Raw genomic sequence first — 26,527 nt, forward strand, 5'->3', positions numbered from 1 at the left:
TGAAGGCACAGGGGACCCAGGGTTACACAGAATCATAGTCTAAATCCTGGCCTGGAGCCTGAGGGAGCACAAAGCCTCAGAGCTGGGAGGAAGGGCGGTAGGGAGGCAGTGTGTGAGCCTGGACAGAGATGTTCCCCAAGGATGGGTGGTCCCTCGTCCCCCCCAAGTCCATGCCTTAGATATGGCCACCTGCCTTCATCCTGACACCTCTTGCCTCCCTGAGGCCTGGCTTTCCCTCCATCTGGGATTCTCTCTAGAAACCCAGGCCATCGTTTCTACAAGTGTGGCCCTTGATCCAGACCCCTGGGAGCTTATGAACATGGAGATTCTGGGGCCCCACCCCACGCCCATCACCATCTGCTCTTTGCTCAGAGGTCCCCTTCCAGGGAAGCCTCTAAGGACCATACCTGCTCTGGAAACTGGCAGCCTCCACCAGCCTGCATGTGCTTTGCACTATTCCCTCCTGTTTTGTGTGTCACCCCCAAGGGGAGTTCCTGAGGACAGGGCTTTGTTCTGTTTGCCGCTTGGGACTAGGGGTTCAAAACAGGGGGAGCTTTGGTCCCCTAGGAGACAGGCAGCACTATCTGGAGACATTTTTAGTTGTTCCAATGTTGGGGAGAAGGGGCACTCCTGGCATTGAGGGGGTAGAAGCCAGGGATGCTGTTGAGCATCCCACAATGCAAGGGACACAAGAACCATCCAGCCCCAACATCAGTGGTGCTGAGCTGGAGCAACCCTGCTCTGGCCTCAGCATCTGGCCCCAGGGCCTGCAAGGTACTCGGGCAGCCCTGGCTGTGGGAATGAATGAACACATGGGACCCCTGCAGGCGGGCCTCAGGACTCTGCATCTTTGATCAAGCTCCCAAGGGGAGCTCATGGGGAGTCCATCATGTACATTTTCACAGCTTTGTACAGTGCCAGGATTAGAAGTGACTTACAGCATCCTCTCTCCTGAGGGTGGCTCTCTACCGGTGTCTCCCTGGCAGCTTGCTGCTATTTGTGTGGCTGAGCCCATCCCTGGTAGCTCTGGCTCTTACATGGAGTCAAAATGAGTGTCCCGGTGGTTTGCACCCCTGGGTCCTGCTGCTCCCCATTTTGGAGCTGGGGGGAACAGGTCTGTTTTTTTTTTTTCATGTGATACCTTAGGACAAATCTCCATCACCCACCCCACCCTGGCTCCTCTGTGGTTTTGCCTTCAGTGGCCACAGGCCATGCTCCCAGGTTGTCTGAGTGTGGGGGGGTGAGACCCAAATCTGTGCTCCCTGGTGCCTTGGTACCCATTGGCTAAGCCTGGACCACCAGGGATAGTCCCAACACAAGTCTTTCTGGTGTCCCCTGGGGTGGTCCTGGGCCCTGCTCACCTCCTCTTGCAAAAGTGAAGCCACATAGTTGTTCCCTCTCTGGTCTAGCATCCCTCTGGAGGGCAAGAACCAGGTGTGGCAGCATGACGTCATCCCCATCCTGGTGCACCTGCTGAAGGACAAGGTGGAGGAGGTGCAGGCCAATGCCGCTGGGGCCCTCATGTATGCCACGGTGACAACTCAAGGTGAGGCAGCTTGCTGGCCAGGTGCATCCCCTGTATAGGTGGTGGAGCTTACTGGGCAGTGGGGGGTCACTGCAGCCTCCAGCATGCTGGCTGTCCCTGCAGGCTTTCCAGAACTCTCGTTTTGTGCTCAGCATCCTACTGTCCCCTCCCTGCCCCACCAAAATACTTTCCCGGCCTGTTGTTGAAGTCCTTTCAAGTTTGGGCCCGAGGCTCCACCCTCCTTCTTCTTCCTGGCCACAGTGGGCCACCTACCTGTAGTCCCTCCTGGTCACTCCCATTAGGACCTCTGTCCCCTCCTGCCAGGCTGTTCCCTGGGACTGGAATTCCCACCTCCAACCCAGGACGCTTGTAAGCCTGGATTCTGGGATTAATTATGTCGTTTGCCGTCCTTGATTTGGTTATCTTGAGCCCTAGGCAAACAACTGGAGCCTTGCTTTCATGGGTTTTTAAAAATTTTTTTTAAATCTTTATTTATTTTTGAGAGAGAGAGAGAGAGACAGAAACAGAGAGTGAGTGGGACAGGGGCAGAGAGAGAGGGAGACACAGAATCTGAAGCAGGCTCCAGGTTCTGTCAGAGAAGAGTACAGAACCCGATGTGGGGCTCGAACTCATAAACTGTGAGATCATGACTTGAGCCGAAGTCGACGCTTAACTGACTGAGCCACCCAGGTACCCCTTCATGGTGTTTTTTTTTTTTTAATCAAAATTACTTTTTTCAATGGGTGGGGTAGGCAGCAAATAAGAGTATGAGATTACCTCTCCCACCTGGGGAACCCCAGCCAGTCAGGCTTCCATGTTAAGTTATCCAACCCTGGGCTAACAGGAGCTACTGGGCTGGTTTCCCCACCTGGAGGCCAGGGTGGGTAATCCCACTTGACCTCTGAAAGCTGTCTGTCCTTCCCCATGCTCACAATTGCCTGTACCAGCCCTATGCCCCGTGCTCTCTTGGTGTTCCATAGAGGACTGACTGGGTCTGACTCTCAATCAGCATGCTGTAAAGCCCCCCAGAATTGGCCTCTCAGCCATTCCCCACTAGACCCTAATGGTGGAATTTGAGACATACCAGAGGAGGAGAGGTTGGGGCCTTCCTGGAGCCACAGCCTCCTTTCGATTATGCAGTGAGGATGCTGACCACCAGGGCAGGGGCTCCCCCCAGCACATTTATTTCTTGGGCGTCCTCAGTGCTGTGTCTCATTTGGGCTTCCTGTGGGAGTTCTTGGAGGGCCGGAGGGCTCATGGTGGGCCCAGGTAACAGCTAGAACCTAGGGATGTGGGGCAACTTTTCACAAAGCTGGCACTCCAGCCAAGGGTCCCCAAGCCCCTGCCATGTACCAGGCCCTGTGCTTGGTGGTGGGGACCTGGACATCTCAGCCTCTGGTGAACATTGGTGGGAGTGGCAGAGGGTTGATGATATAGAAGAGAAGAAGCATGGCATGTGGTGGCCCAGGGCAGGGGCTGAGCCTCCTCTGGGAGGGGCATGGGTGTTGATCCAAGGGACAGTGGGAGTCAGCACGGTGGAAGGTAGCTGGACAGGTCCCAGCATTAAGAGAAGAGTACAATGGGGTGCCTGGGTGGCTCAGTTGGTTGAGCGTCCGGCTTCGGCTCAGGTCACGATCTCACGGTTTGTGAGTTTGAGCTCCGCGTCGGGCTCTGTGCTGACAGCTCAGAACCTGGAGCCTGTTTCAGATTCTGTGTCTCCCTCTCTCTCTCTGCTCCTCCCCTGCTCGTGCTCTGTCTCTCTCTCTCTCTGTCTCTCTCTCTCTCTCAAAAATAAATAAACATTAAAAAATTAAAAAAAAAGAAAAGAGAAGAGTACATTAAGCATAGCAGGAAGGATGGGAGGCAGGGGGCAACCATCTGGCCTTTTAGCAGGCCAGGACAGCGGGGAGGTGGTGAAGGTTAAGGAGCAATGTCTTCTTTACACATTAATGTCTGTGCCCACCACTAGACTGTAAGCACCAAGAGGGAGAGAACTATGTGAGTTTTTGTGCCTGACACAGAGTAGGTGCTCAAGAAGCATTTGCCACATAAATCAACAATTGGGTTTTACTTTTTGTGTTTCCTTGTGAAAACTGGATTGCCGGAGAGGCATCAGGGTGGTTGGGGAGAAGCCAGTTGAGGGGCTGGAGGGGCAGGAGATGAAGAGGGCAAGGTGGGAGGCAAAGGAAGATGCTAGGCCTTCGAGGGAGTGAGGAATGGCACCTCCCCTGAGGCCAGATGCCAGGATTGGGCTGGGGTGAGAGGAGGCCCCCTGAGGAACGCGTGGTGTTGGTGGCCCACAGGAAAGTATGCTGCCCTGGACACAGAAGCCATCCACCCGCTCCTGAGCCTGCTTGGCTCATCCTTGAGCAAGGCACGGTTGAATGCCACCAAGGCCCTCACCATGCTGGCTGAGGCCCCCGAGGGCCGCAAGTTTCTGCAATCTCGTGTGCCCGTCTTCCGTGTCCTGGAGGATGACACCAGTGTGGCCGTGCGGCGGGCAGCACAGATCGCCGTCAAAGTCATTGAGTGGAAACCCTGAGCCTTTTACTGGGCCAGATCTGATAAGCTGCATGCCTGAATAAATGGGCTGAATCTCTTTATCTTGCGTCTGAATGGCACTTTATATTCCTGGAGTGTGGTCACATCTTCCATTTCCTGCAAAGGGGAAACACCCGGCCTCAAAGGACTGGGTCATGGTGGCCAGGCAAGGAGGCATGGGCTAAGTCCAATGCCCAGGGATGGGAGGGTGGCATTCTGGCTCTCTGCTGGGGCCAAGAGTCCCCACAGAAGGTAGACAGCAGGGCTAGGCCCTCCAGAGACAGGGAGGGGCAGGAGTTGGATTGGGAGAAGAAAGACAGTTGGATCTGGCACAACCCAAGTTTCAGACATTTGAGTGACCAGGCCCTTAGGTGTGGCTGGATACTGCCCTGTTCAGCCAGTTCTTCCCCCTTTTCACAATGGGTGTCAGGAGGGAAGGTCACAGTGCCAGCCTATGTGGGCTCTTTCAGGGGGAATGTGAGTTGTATGAGGCCCCCTAGAGATGCACGCCCAGGACAGATATCTTCCCCGAGAAACAAGAAGTCTTAAGAGTAAACTCCCAGCTGGCCTATGCCAACCATACCCCAGCCCCACAGCAGCCCTCTGTCCAGCCTTCCACTTGGGCCTCCACCTGTCTCCACTTGCCTCTCTTCTCCCCCAAGTGAAACTGGCAAATGAAGCTGGAGAGCTTGAAGGGGTTGGAGGAGAAGCCAGGCTGTGGAGAGTATGAGGCTTGGGAACCCTTTAATCTCCTCCAGCCTTCCCTGCCTGGTCTGGCAGGATGATGGTTCTCAAGCCAGTTCTGACCTCTGTTCTAGAAGCTTCAGGAGGGGAGCTTAGCTTCAGGGGAGCTTTTTGAGGCTCCCTGACTCAAACGAGGCTTTCCTCATTATAGCGCCAACCTGCAACCATATTTCCTATGGGACAGAACTTCCCAGGCTCATGGAATGCCCACTTCTCCCAGAATAAACGTTATCAGCAGAACCAGAGTCCTCAAGTGAGCACCTTCTTATAGTTCTTTCAGTGACTGGGGCTTTCACTTTCCTAGAAGCAACAGAGAAGTTTGTGTCCCTGGAATTAGAGGATTAGCCCAAGTAGGTGCTCTTGTTCTAAAAGGGACTGGCTGCTGAGCCCATCTGGGGTTTCGGGTAAGTCTCATTCTCAAAACCGGCCCCATAGGAGGAAACCTTTTCTCCCTCAGCAAAACAGATGCTTGAGGACCCCACTTCTTCATGTCCCCTTCCCACCTCAACCCATGGCAGCTCTGGCCAGGGTCACTGACTGCCTTGCTGCCAACACCCTGTGCTCTTTGTGTTTGATCCACGCTGTGGCCCAGGTGTGGATACTCCCTTCCTGTAGCAGCTATCTTGGGCCTCCTTCCAAGGCTCTGGCTGTGCTCTCTTTGGTCTCCTTTATAAAACTCCCTTTCTCTACATGACCAGTAGTGTTGGCATTTCTCACAGCTTTGTCTAGGCCTGCTCTCCTCCCACTCTGCCACACAATCTCACCTTCCTGGTATGGGCCTTCTCTACCAGGTTCTCTTCTTAGCTAGGCTTGCCCACTGCCTTGTCTCCCCCAAATCTGGGCCTGCAGCCCCAGCCTCTCTCCTAAGTTCTGAACCCTTCTATCCAACTTAACATCTATCCTTAAATGTCTCCAGGCAAGAGTTAACGCCAATCCTTCACAAACTGTTCTGAGAAACAGAAGAGGAAGGGACACTTCCCAACTCGTTCTATGAAGCTAATTTTACCCCATACCCAAACCAGACAAAAACATTACAAGAAAATAAAATTATAGACCAATATCCTTCATGAATATAGACCTAAAAACTCAACAAAATATCAGCAAACCAAATCCAGCCACACTAAAAAAGCATTATACACCATGATGAACTGGAATTTATTCCAGGAATGCAAGGTTGGTTTAACATATGAAAATGAATCAATGTAACACATAACTACAATAAGGACAGAAATCACATAAACATCTTAATAGATGCAGAAAAAGCATTTGATGAAATCCAATACCCATTTCTAAAAAAAAAAAAAAAAAAATCCAAACTAGGAATAGAAGGGAACATCTGCAAAAAGTCATCGCTAATATCATTCTCAATTCTGAGAGCCTGGATGAGTTCCCCATAAGATCAGGATATCTGCTCTCACTACTTCTATTCAACACTGTACTGAAGATTCTAGCCAAAGCAATTAGGGAAGAAAATGAAATGAAAAGCATCCAGATTAGAAAGAAAAAAGTAAACTATCTCTTTTTGCAGACTACATGATCTCGTACATGGAAAATCTCAAGGAATACACTTAAAAACTATTAGAACTAATCAATGAGTTCAGCAAAGTTGACAAAGAAAACAACTCCATTTATAATAGCATCAAAAAGAATAAAATACCTAGGAATAAATCTAACAAAAGAAGTGCAAAACTCGAGTACAAAAAATAAAACATTGTTGAAAGAAATGAAAGAGGACCTAAATAAATGGAAAGACATCCTATGTTCATGGAACAGAAGACATACTATTGTCAAGATGGCAATAAGTATCTTCATGCAACTCAAACTCAGCATGTCCTAAATGGTGCTCAACTTTTCTCCCACATCCACTCCTTTTCCAGTGTGGCCTGTCTTTGGAATTGGTGCACCCTTTGCCTGCATGCTTAACCCAGAGAGTCATCCTGGCCTCAACCTCCAGAAGTCTAGTCAGTCAAGTCCCGTTACTTCTGATTGCTGGCTTCTCTTGACGCCATTCCCTTCTCTTTTCTTCTTTGCCACTAACTTGCCTGGGTTGCTCTAAACAGCCTCCTAGCGGGTGTTCTTGCTTCCCTTTAATCTTTCCAGCAACAGCCAGCAAATCTGAACCTGTCACTTCCCCACTGAAGCTCCCAAGAACTTATGATCCCAAAGTAAATAAAGCAAATCAGGCCTATGCTCACCTTGCCCTCCCTGTGGCCCACTGTTCTATGCATAAGCCATGTCTTGGCATCCTCAACCATGCTTTCCACTCTTGTGTCATGACTTTCCACATGTTGTCCTTTCTGTTGTCCAGTGCACTGACTTCCTTCTTTGGCCAGGGGAGGCCTTTCTTGACTCAGACTAGGTGGGCCTCCTTGTTGTATACACAACTCATGGAGAGCCAGTGTGTATCTTTGGTATCAGGCAGGGCTGTTCCAGGCCCTATGCCCATTCCCAGTGTACTCAGTTCCCTTGCTGAGCCTGTCTCTTCCCCTATGAGATGTGGTTAATTCTAGTCCTTCCACAAAGTGTGGTTCTATGGCTTGAATGTGATAATGCACTTACCCCTGGCAACAAAATAGTAGGCCATATTAAATGCTGGCTATCATGGCTAGTGTTTCACTCTCTGCTTCCTATGCTGTATTCACAACTATTTCCTTGTAGCGGCTGGCACATAGTAGGCACTCAAAAATGTCAGCTGAAGGGATAAACTAGGGAGGAGAGACTGCATGTGAGTGTGCCTTGAGTGTGATTTTTGTGATGCTGGGTGGGCCTCTGCCAAATCACTTTAAGGCACCTGGAACTTCATCTAAAGACACATATTATTGATTTTTGAGAAGAAGGAAGAGGAAGGAGCAGCTTATGGAGTCCCTGCAGAAACACAGCCTCAGAGTGGCCTATACTTGACAGCTAAAGGAGTTTAGCTCCTGGATCCAATGCCCAATAACATGCCAATTGTAGGTAGACTGGGAAGGACTGGGAAGAGCTCAAGAAGGAGGAAGTTTTCCTTTCCACCTGCCCTTCAGGGGTGCGGTATGGCTTTAGCCAGACAATGCTGAGTTGTTGAGAGGACTGTTTCACTGAACAGAGACTGCTTCAGCTCCACCAGTGGTCCAGACAGGAGCCAAAGTCCCACCCGTGGGCAGCCTCGGCTTCAGCTGGTCTGTGAGGTCTTTGGCAGTGGGCACAGCACCTGTAGGTGGGAACCCCCACGTGGGGGTGAGGCTTACATTACATGGCATCTTTGCCAGCAGGGCATACCTTTAAAAGGAGGAGAGAACAAAGCAAATGGAGGTTGGGCATAGGAAGGAAATGGTTACAGTGAAGTAAACACAAGCAAAAATCTCAAATATATCTAGAAATAAAAAGCCAAAATTAAATTTAAAGTGAAAGTCAGTGTTTATGCAGTAGAGCCATTTGGAGAAAATGACTCATTTTGTAAAGGAACAGATGTTCTCATTTGCATAGTCTCTGGAGTCGCAAATGGACTTCACCCTGTCCCCTCAGCATGCATGCCCTGCAGCTGGTGGCACTTGATTTGTGACACTGAGGGAGTGTTTACATTAGTGTAATCCTTGGTCCCATATCCATGAGTCTCCCGGTAGGAAACACTTTCTCCACTGGATGATGAGGGACTCTGGAAGAGGCTGTGGTTTGCTTGCTCTTCCCAGACACCCCTGGGCCCCAGCTGCCTTAGTAGTAGTAGATGTGCAACAGGACTATGGTCAATATCAAGAGGAACCCACTGGCATTGGTAATTTCTCTCCTGAAGGGGATCTCTGACATGTCATCATACTTTGTCCCTTCCCACATGTCACTGTGGTTTGTCCCTTCTAATATGTCACCACTCTCTGTCCCTATATGTACATCATGGCACTCTGTCTCTTCCAAAGTGGCACTGTGCTCTGTCCCTTCAGACGTTCCACAGCACTTTGTCCCTTCAGACCTGTCCTGGCACTTTGTCCCTTCCAATATATGCTCTGTCCCTTCCGATATGGTACCACACTCCATCCTCTCCTTGGCTACTTCTTCTGGGGCCAGTTTGGGGCCAGGCTGTGGCTCCAGTCCACAGAATGCATTCCACGCTTTCCAGAAGCAGCCCTGGGTCTCCTCAAATGCATCTGGAATAGAGGGAACAGGCAAAGATCAGGATCACAGGCCAGGACACAAGAAGGGCTTTCTATGGTGTCATATCTCAGCAGTCCCAGAGAAAGACCAAAAGACTCTCTCCAATATGATCAGTCCTCAGCCCCTGCTATGGAACATCTACCACCATCCTCAGAGACATGGGCGAGTGGGATAAGGGGCTTTGGGAGTTTGGCAGGAGTGGGGTGGGAACTGCCTGGGGCCATGCTTGCCTTCTGGCAGAGCCTTCAACAGGGCCCAGATCCTGGAGTGCCTACCCTTCTCTGTCTTAGGCACATGGCCGAACACAGTTTGGTAGGTTTAGGGCACAGGACTGCTCCTCTGAATCTGCCTCCCCAGTCGCTACTCTCTAGAGGATGGAAGAAATCCCCTGATTTCTGGACACTGCTCTCCTTGGCAAGCTCTCAGAGAATGTTTTCCTCAGGCAGGTATCAGTCTCACGGCCTGGCCCAAAATAAGTTACTCCGGGCACTTGAAGGGGAAATCACTGATGCTTTTCAGGAGGCAAAGGAGGGAAGTCTAGGATTTACAGGGAATTTTCCATTCAAATTAGTCAGAATGCCTTTCTGGGACTTAAAATTGCTCCCTGTCTGTCTGTACAGCTCCTGCTGGCTGCTCCTTTGGCCTATTCAGGCTCGGGTCAGCACCACGGCTAGCTCCGGCACACCAATGTGGGTCCAGCGGCTGCCTGCAAACAGTTTCCTCCTTGATTACCAGATGGGCATATCTCAGTTCGAGTGTGCACCCAACAGTGTTCGTTGCGACCTGTTCTCTGTCTCATTCTGTTGGGCAGCATCCATGCCAGCCATGTCCCGAGGCTGAGGTAGCACCATGGATGACAGAACCCATCAGCCAGGGACAGAGGAGCCTCTGTTACACAGGGAGGGCTGCTGCAGCAGGAGGACCTCAAAGCCAGGGACACAGATCTCTGCTGCCAGTGCTGAGAAGTCCTGAGTGGCACATTCTCAATACCCATGTTATCATATTGTCATGCAGCTGCCAGGCCCAAGAGGCTACTGTATGTAAAAGGCAACTGATCATTTTGATGATGGCCCAAGGGTTATATGATGGGCAGTGGGATGGCCAGTGGCCGAGAGCACACATTTTAGAATCAAACTTGCCCATGTTCACATTGGTGCGCTATTTCTGCCTGATTATCTGTGGACCTGGGGCAAGTTACTTAACTGTTCAGTGCCTCAGTTTCCCCATCTCTAAGTGGGGATGATAATTGTACCTATCACACACACCTATCACACCACCTGGCACATCCCAAGTGAGCAGTAAATATTAGCCACTGTCATTATCATCATCATCATCCACCCATGACTATGGAGAGAGGAAGAAGAGGAACGGGAGGTGCACCAAGAACAAGCACCTGGCACCTAACAAGCCCGTTTCCCCCCACCAAGAGAAGAGACATTCCCAGAGAGTCCTACATCCTCCAGGTGTGTGGGACAACCTTGCTTAGGATAGACCACTCTTCTGCTCTGCACCTGCCCCCAGGGCCTCCTCTGCAGATGACAAGAGGGAGCCTGGGGCCTCTTTGGGCTCTGAACTTCCCTAGCAGTGGTGGAGGGGGGCCCCAGAAGGCTGCCTCCTCCCCTAAACTCACAGCCTCCCTGGGTACTCTCTGCCTGAGACTCAGGACTAATCTCATTAGGCCTTTATCCCTGTTTGCGTCAGGGCCACAAGAAGCTCAGGTCACCCCCCACCCCCACCCCCACCCATGGCCCCAACACTCCTTTTCTGACCCCATCTGCCGAAAACCTTCCTCTGGGCCTTCTGGAGTCCCCCCCACCCCCGGAACATTCTGCTTCTGCTTGCTGGGACTGAAATCTAACTGTCCTCAGACCTCTTTTCCCGGAGCCCTCTCTCCCTTTTCTCCCTCAGGTTTCTCTTGTTAAGGCAGGGCATCATCTCTATGTGGCTAAATCCAGTGGCCAGTCCTAAGGCTTCATCTTTCTTCACTCATCAGTATTTGCTTCTCCTCCAATGGCTTCTCCTAGGGTGTCTCTTGCTTCTGCCTGGGCCAGATCCCTGTCTCCTCCCCCTGCCCCTCCCTTCCAAAGGTGGCTCACTGTGTCTGCTGCCTCTCCCCAGCCCAGAAGCCTCTGCATAGATGTCCAGAGACATCTCAACCTCAACAGACACCCCAGAGGGGGCCTCTGCCTGGAAAAGCATTTCTGAGAGGAGGGACCATGGGGCAGTACAGGCCACATCCACCCAAAACACTATCAACCAGGACCTCCTGCAGGGTTTGGATCCTTCTCACCTGGGTGTGCTTGGGGTGCTGGTCTCCTCCTTTGTATTTCTGCATCCAGATCTACCCTTTCCTCTTGACTATTTCGTAAACTCCAACAGAGCCGGTGGAGCTGGGGAGAGAGCGGGGGGCATGTCACCATCTAGGGCCCTGTCACACAGACTGTACCCAGTCACAGCCAGAAGCTGGGCACCAGGGTCTCCATGGACTGAGATGAGACCTGGTTGTTCAACTCCAACAAGAGACAGAAGGAACATGGGGTAGGGAAAGCATGGCACTTGGGGACCTTGGATTTCAATTCTGGCTCTGATACTGTGTGCTTGCATGGCTTTGGCACAGGGGACACAAACTGTCTGGGGCTCAGTGTCCTTCAACTGTATAGTAGGGGTAGGAGAAAAAGTGCTCAGAGCTCCTTCCAGTTCTAAGAGTCCAGGAACCTGTGCCCTTCAGGATGAGAGCAGCCGCCTGTCACCTTGGTCTGCTTCTTCCGGTGGAGGAGGAGGCCCTCTGACTGGATGAGTGGACAGGGCAGACCCGGGAGCTGCTTTCCTTCAAAGAGCCCCTCCTGCCTGTCAGAGTTGAGCACTAACCCAGCCCAGAAGAGGCTTTACCTGGTTTACCTGGCCCCCCACTGAGCTTAGTTACTCAGACTCAATAAGGCATTTGCAGATGCAGAAGGAAGTGTCCCTTCCCTTCTGCTCTGTGACTTTGCTCTTGTCCTGAAAACACACATGGAAACTTTGGGAAGTAACAAAATCCAGCCAATTGTTGTTGTTGCTGTTTTTAAGGGCCAACTAAACGAACATTTCCACCAAGCCTATCCTGGAATAGATTTTGATCTATTGTACCAGACTCATTATATTTGAATCCCAGCATCCCTACCCCAACATATGGCAGGGATATGAACAGGCTGGGTTGGCCCCTCTCTGGCCAGCCCACTCCAAGACCTGCCTGAGCCCCACCTCTCAGACTAAAATGTTGGAACTAAAATTCTGTTGTATTAATAACAGAGACTGGGTTTAGCCTCTAATTGCTTCCTGATGATGCCATATGTGTATATTTGCCTTCCCAACGACACTATCAGCCCCTTTGGAAGAGGTTGCTGGGTGCACTAGAAGAGCCTGGGTTCATGTGCTGTCCCTGTTGTCCTGCCTCCTCTGGTAGGCGGTGAGAAGAGGGCCTGGCCCACTGACACTGATCCATAAGTTCCAGTTCTCCTGTTCACTTCTCCCTCCCTTGTTGGCAGCTGCTTTGTGTTCTCCAGAGCACCTGGCACACTGGGAGGCAGGTGGTAAACAATCAACAAATACTTGGCTGCTTGAGAAGTGGGCACAACCAAACAGTTGAGAGGAAGAGAACAGCAAAGAACACAATCTAGACAATTAAGACCCTGAGCAACAGGAAATCAAGTTCCCCACCCACCGCCGGATTCTCAAGGCGCTGGGAGCTGGGCAGTCTCCCAGCTGTCACTGATGCAGCGGGTGTGCACATCCCACACCCCTGGTTGTCCTCCCCATATGCTCTAGCCCTCTTCCAACTGGGCTCTGTGCACAAGAGAGGAGTGAATCAATTGGAAACCACTGACCAGGAAGCATGGCCAGAGGGAAAACCCAAGATTGAGGGGGAGACCCTGAGGCAGTCTTCTGAGTTCAAGGCTTTTACCCAGAACCCAGGAAAAGCTGCAAAACAGGCATGTAGATCTCATAGACTCATCTTCCTTCTGATCTCCTCCCTAAACTTCAGATACAGTAGGGCTTTCTGGCTTGGCCAAGTCCCTGTCCTGCGAAGCCTACTGGCCATGCTGATGGAGGTGATGTAGGGGAGCCAGGTTGGGGCCCAACCCTACCACTTACCTATTTGTGGTACCTTGGGCTTAATTTCTTGACTTAATTTCTTGACTTAATTTCTCTGGGCCCAGACTTCCTATATTCCAATTGGGGCGACTGATATCTACTTCCTGGGAGATGGGAACAGCAGCTCAGGAGAAGGCTGAGAGGCACCCAGCCCTGAGATGAGCCACCAGAGGCTTCCAGTATTCCAGTCCCCTCCCCCTTCCTGATGGCTTAATTCCCTGAGGATGGGTGGAAGCTGGGACTGCTCTGATTACATTAATTCACACTGAGGTTAGTGAACTTAACACTTCTAAGGAAAATTTGCATCTTAAAAGCCAAACTTCTCATTCTAAGTGAATATCTAATTGGTGAATTGTTGGAAAGTCTTTTAGTTTAGTTTTTATAGCAGGGCCCTTTCTCTGTTCTTTGCCTATTACTGACCCATCCCCCAAGCCCAGTCCCTAGCCCTCCCTCTTTTCAAAAAGAATGCAGGAATTCAGTCACTCTCTCCCAAACCAGCAGAGCCTAGTTATTGCTCACGGGGACTCTGGGACTGAGGGTTGATCCCAGAAAAACCTCACGACAGCACTTACATGTTTATCGGGAATTGGGTCCGTGAATAAAGAGATCCCCAGGATGGTGAAAAGGCTGACTATGAAGAGGATTACAGCAAAGTAGAGGTAGTGCATGCCACAGATGATCAGGGGGCACTTGCTGTTTGCCCCACAGCTCCAGGGTCCGTAGGCAAACTCAGACAACATTCGAGAGAAGCCAATCAGAAGTCCTCCGGTCAGCCCCCAGAAGGCACCCTGCCAAAGGAGGAGCCCCAAGAGAGTCATCTGGAGGGGATGGGTGGTGAGACAGACCATCAGCCTCACCTCCCCACCAGTTGAGTTCTGAAATTAAAATCATCATCGTAACAAAGGCTTTAAATATCTTGTGGAAGGAAGCAGAATGTAAGCACCAGTGAGGAGGCCATGCCTTCTTGGGCTGAACCAAGACCTGAGACCCCTGCACTTTCTCTTAGGTCAATCAGAGAACTTGAGAAACACTGGAAACACTTTTAAGTAAGATCATAAAAAGGCATCTCAAACATCATGTGTCCGAAAGGCTGTGGTGACACCTCCATCTCCCTGGTTGCTCAGGTTGAAACCCCAGGAGTCATCCCTGGTCCCCTTATTTCCATCCTGCCCTACCACCAACCTATCAGCAAATGCTGTTGGCTCTGCCTCCAAAGTATATCTGGAATCCCATCACCCTATGGCTACCGCCCTAATCCTGAAACTGCCATCTTCTCTCACATAGGTGGCTTCCCTTCCTGGCCCCTGCCTGCCCACTGTCCTCACAGAAGAGTGAGCTCTTCAAAGCATGCATTAGAGAATGCCTTGTCTGTCTCTGCTTAAACTCTCCAGTGGCTTCTCATGGCCTGCCATCAGAATAAATCTCCACCCTACCCATCAGTTGACTTCACCTGGCTTTGCCACTCTCCCCTTGGTCATTCCACTTTAGCCACTGCATGCAAACTTCCTCCTGCATGTTTAACCTGCCTGTTTTGCTCTTGGCTCAGGCCTTTGCACTTGCCCTTCCCTCTGCTTGGGTCTCTCCCTAGATCTTGGTATTTCTGGCTCATCCTTCAAGGTTCAGATTCAAGGTCACTTTCTTAGAAGCCTTCTCCTACCATTGGCTAAGGTCCTTGTATCCCCCCTACCTCTAGTGCCTGCCTTGCCACCCTCTACTATCCTTTTTTTATCTTTTAAACAATACTGCATCACTATCAGAAATCTTTATCTGCTTATTGGGTATAATCTGTCTCCTCCAGCCAGACTGTCCACACTTTAAGAGTAAGGACTTCATCTTAGCTCTAGAGCTGTATCTGGAGCTTGACTTAGATGGAGATGGATGTCAGAGGAGACAGAAGATATGGTACATGGGCAAACATCTTGGAAAAAGGCCTAAAACCAAACGCCAGGTGGACGATCCACAGGAACAATTTATTGAAGGAGATGTGCAGAACGGGAAGATCTAGAAACAGATGGACAGCAGAAGCCAGATGAGCATGCCATCTGAAGCAGAGTGGAGGAGAAGGCCTAGAGAAACTCTCTAGGTCAAAGGGGTACCTGCAATTGCTTGTAACCTTGGACAAGGGATGTCAGGGGAACCCCTGAGCAGATTCCCAATTTTCTTTGGCAGTAGGCTCCAATACCTCAATGCTGGTGTCATCATTGGGAGGCAGATTCTCATGACAGCCTGACCCTCTTGCCCATGCCCTTGCCAGCAGAGCAGAGGGCAGCAGCTCTGGCATCTGCAGAGTCCAGCCACCCTGCCCCCCACATTCTTGGTGCTAAGTTGAGTCTTGGTGAGCTGAGCAGAGCAAGGAGCTCTGGCAGGTTGGTCTAGAGGATTGGACACCTGAGATGGGCCTATAGGAAGCACCAGCCATGTGGAAGAGTAAAAAGATATTCCTGGCAAAGCAAACAGTATATGCAAGTGAAGGGAGAACAGAGAAGGCATAGGACAGTTAGGTAATCAGCACTGCAAATCAATTGGAGTAGCTGGGGCCCAGGGGCTGTGCATGGAGAGGGCAAGGGCCAAGAGGTAGGCAAAAGCCAGATCACATGACACCTTAGACACTGTGCTCAGGAAATTGTGCAAGGCCCAGCTACTCGGTGCTGCTAGGGGAAACAAGTTATGACTCAAATAACAAACAAAATATTCTAGCAAACCATGCTTTCAAAGTCTTATTGATAAAATGATTGAATCATTAGTAGGAATCTTTATTTAGTTTAAAGTGTGAACGGAAGATATGGTCTTCACTATAGGAAGGGTGAAAGGAGCTCATGACTGTACATCCCCCTGTGACCCTGAAATCACTGAGTATGACACATCCATGTACAGAGGCAACAGAATTATATTTTCCTACAACCAGATATGTGTGAAGAACGAGCATGCACACTGCATCATCTATGTCATGGTTAAAAGTGGATTACATTGTAAAGGGAAGAAAAACAAATTAGAGCTCACCTTTTCCCTGAATGCATGAGGGAGCTCAGACTAAGTCTACCCAGGAGGAAATAATCTCTTGGAAAGCAATGATGCAATGGTGTGAACTCTTGAAGCACAAGAAACCCTTCTAGGGCAGCTCTTGCAAAGACAACTATGATGTGAAGGCAAGTCCTCACACTCTGTCTTGCAGTGGCCATGCCAACACCTACCTACCTTTTCAGTGACTCTCTTGCAAAATACAGCAAGCAGGAAGATGGCAGCAATGGGCGGGGTCAAGTAGCTCATAACTGCATGTGTGTATTCAAATAGTCGTTCACTGTATTCTGTTTCCATAATAGGGACCCAGAGGATAGTGACAGCAAGTAATATTATAACAAAAAACCTGTAAATTATACCAATAGTCAATGGCAATTTGATGAGCTTTATTCCCCCCGCCAGTAAAATATCTATAAACCATAAACTATTAGCTCAATTATTCCTTAGATTAAATTCAGATGCCCATTCATAAATGTGGAACAGAGGAGACAGCTACATACCTAAATACTGATAGAACCATAAAGCTGCAGATAAAAATCATTTAACTTCTGAACAAATAAAACTGTCCATTTGCCTGTTACTAGACCATGGATAGATTTTCACCACATTTGGAGGGTGTGTTTGGTCAGTCATGCTTACATTATAGTACATGGAAAATATCAAATTCTTGAGGATAGCATGCTATAAGACATTTCAGACAGATTAGTACAGCACATAATTTTGAAGATTTTGACAAGTTCAGAAACTTATTTAAATTTTGCTAAAAATTTTATGAAACTGAGTGGAGGCTCCAAATGTTCATTATTTTTTCTTAAAAAATTTTAAATGTTTATTTTTGAGAGAGACAGAGAGACAGAGTGTGAGCAGGGGGGGGAACAGAGAGAGAGGGAGACATGAATCTGAAGCAGGCTCCAGGCTCCGAGCTGTGAGCACAGAGCCTGACGTGGGGCTAGAACTCATGAACCGCGAGTTCCTGACCTGAGCCAAAGTTGGATGCTTAACTGACTAAGCCACACAGGTACCCCCATTATTTTTTCTAAGTAAAAGATTGTAAAATATGTATTGATATATAAAATTACACTAGATTACATGTCATCCCAATGATGAATAAATCTTAGTTCTGTATCAACAAGGGCTTAAAAATTATAATTTAGAGTGAATGACTATAAGATATGAAGGACAAATTCCTTGATAATCAAAGAAGACACAAGGATGTGAATTCCCACCCAAGTAATGATGTGATAGTTTGCATGAGACTAATCCTCCCACAGTAACAATGATAAGTTGGGGGCCAAATATTAAACTGCAACACTCAGGGAGCCAAAAAGCAGGCGGAAATGGGAAAGGATTTAATCCTTGAAAGAATACAACCATAGTGGATGCTATCTACACTACCCAGCTTTTCTTCTGAAGGCTCTTCCTAGTTTGCATGGTGTGGGTGGCTAGAAATTAGCAGAGAGCCTCACTATTACTAGGTTGGGGTATAAGAAGATAGAGGATGGGGGGGCGCCTGGGTGGCTCAGTCGGTTGGGCGTCTGACTTCGGCTCAGGTCATGATCTCACGGTCCGTGAGTTCGAGCCCCGCGTTGGGCTCTGTGCTGACAGCTCAGAGCCTGGAGCCTGCTTCAGATTCTGTGTCTCCCTCTCTCTGACCCTCCCCCATTCATGCTCTGTCTCTCTCTGTCTCAAAAATAAATAAACATTAAAAAAAAAATTAAAAAAAAAAGAAAAAAAAAGAAGATAGAGGATGGGGATTCAGAGTGGTTGAAAATGCTATGGGGGAATTTTAGAAAGGAGGGAGCTACTGAACAAGGGGGTCCAATCTGTGCATACACTTCCCTTATATCCTTGGCTGATCCCCAAACTATACATGTGTGGGAGAATCTCCAAATAGTCTATCAACAAGTGGCTGCTGGAAGGTTGAAAGAGTTGAGCAGACTTCAGTGGCTGCCTACACTGGGAGAGACAGAAATTGGGAGTTGGAATCTCATAGAGTTAGAGGGCCTGTCTAACCACCTTAGGCTTTTCACTGAAACTCCTGAAGGGCCATGCCATAGAAGTAGAGACTAAATCCCAAGACTAAGAATTTGCCATAAGACTGAGTGAAACTGAAACAGACCCACCCTAATAAAGTATAAAAACAGACCTCTGCAAGTTTAAGGTGATCAGCTAGTAATTTACCCACATGCTTGAACCAATACACTTTAGAAGACCATGATCAGAGTCTCTACAATAATGTATTTATTCACAACATTCAGTATACAATAAAATTTACTAGGCATGGGAAGAAATAAGAAAATGTGATCTTTAGTCAAGAAAAAAGGCAACTGATAGAAACAGACCCCAAGATGGCTCAGGTATTAAAATCAGCAAAGACTTCAAAGCAGCTATTATAGCTACATTAAAGGACTTAAAAGAAATGATGGTTATGAGAGAATAGATGGGAAGTCATAATAGAAAACTGGAAACTATAAAAAGTTTAAAAAGGAACCAAAATAAAAATTTTAGAACTGAAATTCCAGTTCAATATATGACATGAAAAATTCACTGGTTGGCCTTAACAAATTGTAAATGGTATAAGAAAGGGCCAATAAACCCAGAGGCAGACTGATAGAAATCTAAACTGAAGAACATAGGGAAACTTTTAAAAAATTTAAAATAAACACACCTCAGTGATCTGTGAGACAATATCAAGAGGGCTAATATGTGCGTAAACAAAGTCATAAAGAGGAGAGATGAAACAGAAAAATCGACAAAGAAACAATGATCAAAAATTTCTCCACTTTGGTGAAAACCATTTATGTACATATTCATATGCTCAGCAAAACCAAATCATGATAAATATAAACACATGCACACATACCCTTAAGCATATCGTAACAAAACTGCTCAAAACCAAAAATGAGAAAATCTTGAAAGCCACAGGGGGAATAAAAAACATTATAAATAGAAAGCAGCACTATGAGTTTTGGTGACTTCTTATCAGAAATAAGAGGTCAGAAGAGAATGAAAGAGCATCTTTAAAGTGGTGAGCAAAGTACTGCCAATTCAGAATTATATACCCAGCAAAAATATCTTTCAAAAACAGACAAAACAAAAACATTTTCCAATAACCAAAAGCTGAGAGAATCTGTCACCAACAGACCTGCATTATGAGACGTGCTGAAGAAAATTCTTCAGGGTGAAGGGAAATTACAGAGATGGAAACTTAAACCTAAGGTTGTAATGATGAGCACCAAAAAGGTAAAATATATGGGTAAATATAAAATGCTATATATTTATTTTTTCTTATTTTAATTTAGTTTATTTATTTTTTTAATGTTTATTTTTGAGAGAAAGAGACAGAGTGTGAGTGGAAGAGGGGCAGAGAGAGGGAGACACAGAATTCAAAATAGGCTCCAGGCTTCAAGCTGTCAGCACAAAGCCCGACATGGGGCTTGAGCCCACAGATTGTGAGATCATGACCTGAGCTGAAGTCAGCCGTTTAACTAACTGAGCCACCCAGGTGCCCCTATTTTAATTTAGTTTAAAGGCAACTGACTGCTTACAGCAAAAAATTATATTGCTATCACTATACTATATAGCAATTATATACACACATATATATGGGGTTTATAATGCACAGAGAGATAAAATATATGACAAGCATAATGTAAAAGATGGAAGGAGAAAATGGCATATACTGTTGTAGGGTACTTACATTTGACATAAAATGATAGAGTATTAACTCTAAGTAGACTAAGATAGATTAATAATGCCTATTGTAATGCCTAGAACAACCAAAAGAAATTAAAAACTATTTCTAATCATATTAATGATGATGTTAAATGCAGATGGACTTAACTCTCAAATTAAAAGGCAGAGACTGTGGGTGCCTGGGTGGCTCAGTTGATTGAGCGTCTTGACTTTGGCTCAGGTCATGATCTTGCAGTTTGTGAGTTCAAGTCCCACACTGGGCTCTGGTGCTGACAGCTCAGAGCCTGGAGCTTGCTTTGGATTCTGTGTCTCCCTCTCTCTCCACCCCACCTCTGCTTGTGCTCTGTCTCTCTCTGTCTTTCAAAACTGAATAAACATAAAAAAAATTTTTTTTAAGGCAGAGATTGTCAGATTAGATATAAAAATCAAGGTTCAACTATATCTGCTTTACAAGGCACTCACTTTAAATATATTTAAAGGTTAAAAGTAAAATAGATTACAAACACTAAGCATAAGAAAGCCAGTGTGGGCTATATTAATAACAAAGTAAGCCTCAAGACAAGGAGTATTATTAGAGACAAAAAGCTACATTTCATAACGGTGAAAGCATTAATTCCTCAGGAAACCATAACAAACATAAATATGTAAGCACCTAATACTAATACTTCAATATGTATAAAGCAAAAATACTCAGAGAATTGCAGTGAGGGAGAAATGACAACTACACAATCACAATTGAAGATTTTAATACCCTTCTCTCATTATAGAATATACTGAATGTATATACGTATAGATATAACATACACACATCATATACATAAAATTATATATACAATATATAACAGAACTAGACAAAAATTAAGAATACAGAAATGTCAACACATTTCAAAAGATTAAAATGTCATATAGAGTACATTCTTGGATCACAGCAGAATAACTTAGATATCAGTAACAATAAAATAGGAAAGTGCCCACTACTTGGACATCCAACAGCACACTTCTAAATAACCCATGAACAAAGGAAAAAATCGCAAGGAAATTAGAAAATATTTTGGACTGAATGAAAATGAAAACACAACCTATCAAAACTTGTGGGATGCAGCTAAGGCAGGCCTTAGAGGGAAATTTATAGCTTTAAATGGTAATAATAAAAAATAAGAAAGGTTTTAAGGCAATGATCTGAATTTCTACTTTAAGAAGCTATAAAAAAGAAGAGCAGTGTAAATTCAGAGTAAATTTAAAAAAAAAACAAAGAAAGAAAAGAAAAACAGAAATTGATGGGGGAAAAAACCCACAAAAACCAAAAGAATCAACAATTCCAAAAGTTGGTTCTTTGGAAAGATTATTAAAATTGAAAATCCCTTAGGCAAATTTTATCAAAAGAAAGATAACCCCCCACCACAAATTACCAATATCAAGAATGAGAGTTGGATTATTGCTAAAGATCCTACAGATTTTAAACGGATAATGAAATTATGGGAGGTGCTCAGAGCCATCCCAGTAAAGATGCTTCTGAACATCCTGCTTACCAGGATATCAGGGAATGCAAAAACCATGCTAGGCAAATAACCTGCACCAAGATCAGGACTGAAATACACTACTTGGGTGATTTAGCTTGACAAGACTGATTACCAGATGTAATGAATGCAGTCTGGCAAGATGGCTTCTCCTAAAAGCATGTCAAAAAATGCATAGATGATGGCACAAATCCTTAAAGGTATGGAGATTACAGAATATGAGTTAAAAGTTATAAATCAGATGTTGGGAGTTTGCATTCTTTTTTGTTTCAATGTTTTATTTATTTTTGAGAGAGAGAGAGAGAGCAGGGCAGGGGCAGAGAGAGAGAGGGAGATGTAGAATCCAAAGCAGGCTTCAGGCTCCAAGCTGAGCTGTCAGCACAGAGCCTGACATGGGGCTCAAACTCACAAACTGTAAGACAATGACCTGAGCCAAAGTCAGACACTTAACTGACTGAGCCACCCGGCACCCCTGGAGTTTGCATTCTGAGATGTGACCACAATTCTAGATGATGCAAAAATTTGTTTAAGCTATGTTAATAAAGGTACAGTTGATGCAAATGTGAGTAGCAATCGAGTGTCATGCTGACCATTTTTTTTTTCTTATAAGCATTATTTTTTTACCGTTCACAGTCAGATATACATCTGAAATAGATTTTGTGTATGGTGTGAAGTAAGAGTCAGCATTCTTTTTTCCATGAATAGCCAAATCACCCAGGACCATTTATTGAAAATCCTTCTCCCCATCAATTTCTCTACTGCATTATACTGGAATCTTTGCCATAAATCAGGTGACTGTGTATCTGTGGGCCTTCTTCTGTATTCTGTCTGTACTATATTCCATTGATTTAGACAAATCAAATTTGATACAAATATTTGTACCCAAATCACACTGTCTAATCAGTATCACTTCATAATAGATACTGGTATCTGTTAACTTAAATCCTCCAGCTTTGTTCATTTTCAGGAATTGCTTTGGCCTTTCTTTTCTTCTTCTTCTCCTTTTTTTTGGTTTTGGCTTTCTTTGCTCTTTACATGTCTGTCTTAATTTTAGAACTGGTTTGCCAATTTTTACATGCACAAATAAATCTGCAATTTTGACAAGGATTACTTTGAATATGTAGAATAATATGAAAGGAATATAGTGTCAATATTGAATCTTCTAATTCCTGGATATGGTATATTCCTTTATATACTTCAGTCTCATTAATTTTTCTCAACAATGCTTTGTAATTTTCAGCAATTTTCTCACTTTTGTGAGATTTATTCCTAAGTGTTTGATATGGTTTAATGACACTACAAATGATAATGTGTAAAATATGATTAATTCTTATATTTTGATCTTGTACCAGTCTTGTTAAATTCACTTTTAAATTTTAGCAGTTTGTCTATAAAGTCTTTTATGATAATTTTATTTCTATCCCCATGCCATTTATTTCCTTTTCTTACCTTTTTGTGCAGGATAGTACAACTCCAGCAAAACTTTGAATAAAAGTGGTTGTGGTGGACATTTGTGTCTAGTTCCCAATCACAGGGGAAAATATTTTCAGATGTAAACATAAAGTATGATATATACTATAGGTTTTTTAATATATATGTATATTAAAATATACATATATATTTAAAAGCCAGAGTAAAGAAGTGCCTTTAAATTCCTAATTTTCTAAGATGAAACAATAAATAAATAGGCATTAAACATTCTAAATTATTTTCATCTGTTGTGATGATTGTATTATTTTCTCCTGTTTTCAGTTAATGTGGTCAGGTACGTTGATTGATTTTTGAATTAAAAAAACTATTCTTGCATTCCTGGAATAAACCCCAGATGGTCATGGTCTATTTTTCTTTTTCTATGTTACTGGACCTGCAAATATTCTGCTTAAAATTTCTGCATCTATGTTCATATTGGCATGGTATGCATTTTACCATGTTTTCTTTAGGCTTGCCTCAATCATATTTTAAAGATATCTCTTTTCAATGAGTTCTCAGGATACAAAATGAACATACAGTAGTGTACAAAATCAGTAATGTTTCTATACACTAACAATGAGTTACCTGAAAAAGAAATAAAGAAGACAATCCCATTTACAATAGCATCAAAAACAATAAAATACTTAGGAATAAATTTAAACAAGGAGGTGAAAGATTTCTACACTGAAAACTCTAAGATGTTGATAAAAGAAATTGAAGAAGACATAAATAAACAGAAAGATATCTTGTGTTCATGGACTAAATGAATTAATATTAATAAAATGTCCATACTACTTAAAGCCATCTGTGGATTCAGTGCACTCCTTATCAAGATTCTAACGGCATTTTTTTTTTAACAGAACTAGAAAAAGTAATCCTAAAATTTGTTTGGAATGACAAAAGACCCTGAATAGCCAAAGCAATCCCGAGAAAGAAGAACAAAGCTAGAGGAATCACACTTCTTGATTTCAAACTATATTACAAAGCTATAGTAATCCAAATAGTATGGTACTGGAATACAAAGAGATGCATAAACCAATAGAGCAGAATTGAGAGTCCAGAAATAAACCCATACATATACAGCCAACTAATATTGGACAAGGGAGCCAAGAACACTCAATGAAGGTGGTCTCTTCAATAAATTTGTCCTGGGAAAATAGGATATTCACATGCAAAAAAATAAAACTAGATCCCTATCTTATACCACTCACAAAAATTAACTCAAAATGGATTAAAGATGGGGCACCTGGGTGGCTCAGTCAGTTAAGCATCTGACTTCGCCTTAGGTCATGATCTCACCATTTGTGAGTTTGAGCCCCGTGTCAGGCTCTGTACTGACAGCTCAGAGGCTGGAGCCTGCTTCAGATTCTGTGTCTCCCTCTCTCTCTGCCCTTGCCCCACTCGTACTCTCTCTCTCTCTCTCAAAAATAAACAAACATTAAAAAATTAAAAATGGATTAAAGACTTAAATATGAGACCTGAAACTATAACTCTCAGGAGAAAAGATAGGAAATAAGCTCCTTGATATGGGTTTTAGCAATGGGTTTTTGGATATGACTCCAAAATCTCAAGGAACAAAAGCAAAAATAAACAAATAAAACTAGGTCACGCTAAAAAGCTTCTGCATAACACAAGAAACAACAAAATGAAAAGGCAACCACAGAATGGGATAAAATATTTGCAAACAACACATCTGATAAGGGGTTAATATCCAAAATATATAAGGAACTTATACAACTCAATAGCAAAACAAAATATAACATATTCCAAGTAATCCAATTAAAAACTGAGCAGGGGCGCCTAGGTGGCTCAGTTGGTTGAGTGTCCAGCTCGATTTTGGCTCAGGTCATGATCCTAGGGTCATGGGATTGAGCCCTGTGTCAGGCTCCATATTAAGTGTGGAGCCTGCTGAAGATTCTCTCTCTCCCTCTGTCTCCCTCTCTCTCTCCCCCTCTGCCCCTCTCCCCTGCTTGCACTCTCTCTCAAATAAAAAAAAAAAAAAACCTGGGCAAAAGACCTGAATAGACATTTTTTCCAAAGAAGGTATTCAAATGGCCCATAGGTACATGAAAATGTGCTCAACATCACTAATCGTCAGGGACATGCATATCAAAACCACAGTGAACTATCATCTCATACCTGCTGGATAGCTATTCTCAAAAATGCAAGAGATAACAAATACTAAGTATTGATGAGGATGCAGAGGAACAGGATCCCTTGTATACTGTATGCTGGAATGCAAACTGATGAAGCCACTATGCAAAACAACATGGAGGTTCCTCAAAAATTAAAAATTGAATTACCATATAATATAGCAATACTACTTGTGGGTATATATTTGAAGGAAACCAAATCACTGTTATGAAAAGATATCTGTACCCTCATGTTCATTGCAGCTTTATTTACAGTAGCTAAGCCATGGAAACAATCTAAAGGTCCACTGACAGATGTTCGGATAAAGAAAATATATGGATACACAATGGAATATTATTCAGTCAAAAAAAGGAAAGAAATCCTGCCATTTGTGACAACATGGATGGACCTTAAGGGCATCATGCTAGGTGAAATAAATCAGACAGAGGAAGACAAATACCATATGATCTCACTTACAGGTGGAATCTAAAAACACCAAACTCCCAGAAACAGACAGCAGATTGGAGGCTGCCAGAGGTGAAGAGGGTATGGAAGAAATGGATAATGGAGGTTAAAGGCACGAGCTTCCAGTTATAAGAAAAATAACTTCTGGGATGCAATGTCCAGCATGGGGATTATAGCTAACAACACTGTATTGTATATTCAAAAGTTGCTGGGATGGCAGATTTTTAAAATTCTCATCACAAAAAAATATGTACCTATGCGTGATGATGGGTATTAACTAAATTAATTGTGGAACTTCTTGAACCTCTGGGTAATGATCCACCAGTTTTGGAAAATCTTGGCCATTATCTTTTCAAAATTGCTTCTTCCCAAACTATTCCCCTCTTTCTGTGATTCCAAGTGACATATATATTATTCTTATGATTGCATTCCATGTATATCTTCATTTTGTGCATGTGTTTCATTTTTGATATTATCAATTGATCCATTGCCAATCCATTAATTATCTGCTATATCCAATCGTTAACCCATCCAAGTTCTTAATTTCAGATATTTATTTTTCTTTTTTTAAGTTTATTTATTTATTTTGAGTGAGAGAGAGGGAGAGAAAGAGAGAGAGAAAACATGAGTTGAGGCACAGAGAGAGAGAGAATCCCTATGGAGTAAAGACAGCAACTATGTTTTACACATATACATCCCCCACCCCATGCCTAGCATGGTGCTGTATGGCATCATGGTTAACAGCATGGTCCTGAGATGGACATGTTCTCCTACTTACTGCGTGATGTTAGGTAGACCAATTTCCTTCTCTGAGCCACTCTCCCCCCATTGATTGGTAAGATGAGAATAAGAACAGTAAAACTTACCTTTAAAGGTTGTCATGAGGACTAAATGAGACAATGAGGTAATTCTGTAAATTTCCTCACAAGGACTCTTTTGGGGGGGGGTACATTAAACTATGCTAGCATTTTTTAATCATCGTGATTATTATTTTTTCCCAAATGGAAACAAGTTTCTTTGTGATTTTAAAAACAATACATCATCATTGCAAAACTGCAGCAAAAAAGTACAACCATACTGTATTTAAACAAAATAATTCTTATATACAGTATGATAGCCTAATTTTTCACATAATCACTTCTGGTGGGCATTGTTTTCATTGACA

The 26,527-nt window shown here is 44.8% G+C and overlaps 2 protein-coding genes across 4 annotated transcripts in view; one reads left to right on the forward strand and one right to left on the reverse strand.

Annotated features, from left to right (window-relative positions):
- RSPH14 (radial spoke head 14 homolog) overlaps positions 1 to 24,555 on the forward strand; it is a 100,052-nt gene extending 75,497 nt beyond the window's left edge. For 2 of the 3 annotated variants that reach the window (XM_019467087.2, XM_019467086.2), the window contains exons 6-7: positions 1,410 to 1,546; positions 3,829 to 4,128. In XM_019467087.2, coding sequence (XP_019322632.2) covers positions 1,410 to 1,546; positions 3,829 to 4,067 — 376 coding nt within the window. In that variant the 3' untranslated portion in view covers positions 4,068 to 4,128. Of the gene's footprint in view, positions 1 to 1,409; positions 1,547 to 3,828; positions 4,129 to 23,624 lie in introns of those variants that run through there. The other variant, XM_053902147.1, reaches the window with a different exon arrangement.
- The window catches only part of LOC109277431 (sodium/glucose cotransporter 1-like), a 57,219-nt gene continuing 38,827 nt past the window's right edge, over positions 8,136 to 26,527 (reverse strand). The window contains exons 12-15 of the mRNA XM_019467084.2: positions 16,259 to 16,427; positions 13,636 to 13,851; positions 11,223 to 11,322; positions 8,136 to 8,925 (exon numbers count right to left, since the gene is read on the reverse strand). Coding sequence (XP_019322629.2) covers positions 8,498 to 8,925; positions 11,223 to 11,322; positions 13,636 to 13,851; positions 16,259 to 16,427 — 913 coding nt within the window. The 3' untranslated portion in view covers positions 8,136 to 8,497. The remainder of the gene's footprint in view (positions 8,926 to 11,222; positions 11,323 to 13,635; positions 13,852 to 16,258; positions 16,428 to 26,527) is intronic.

Source organism: Panthera pardus, unplaced genomic scaffold (genome assembly GCF_024362965.1).
Source record: "Panthera pardus isolate Hobbes unplaced genomic scaffold, ASM2436296v1 HiC_scaffold_15, whole genome shotgun sequence".
Classification (NCBI taxonomy): Eukaryota; Metazoa; Chordata; class Mammalia; order Carnivora; family Felidae; genus Panthera; species Panthera pardus.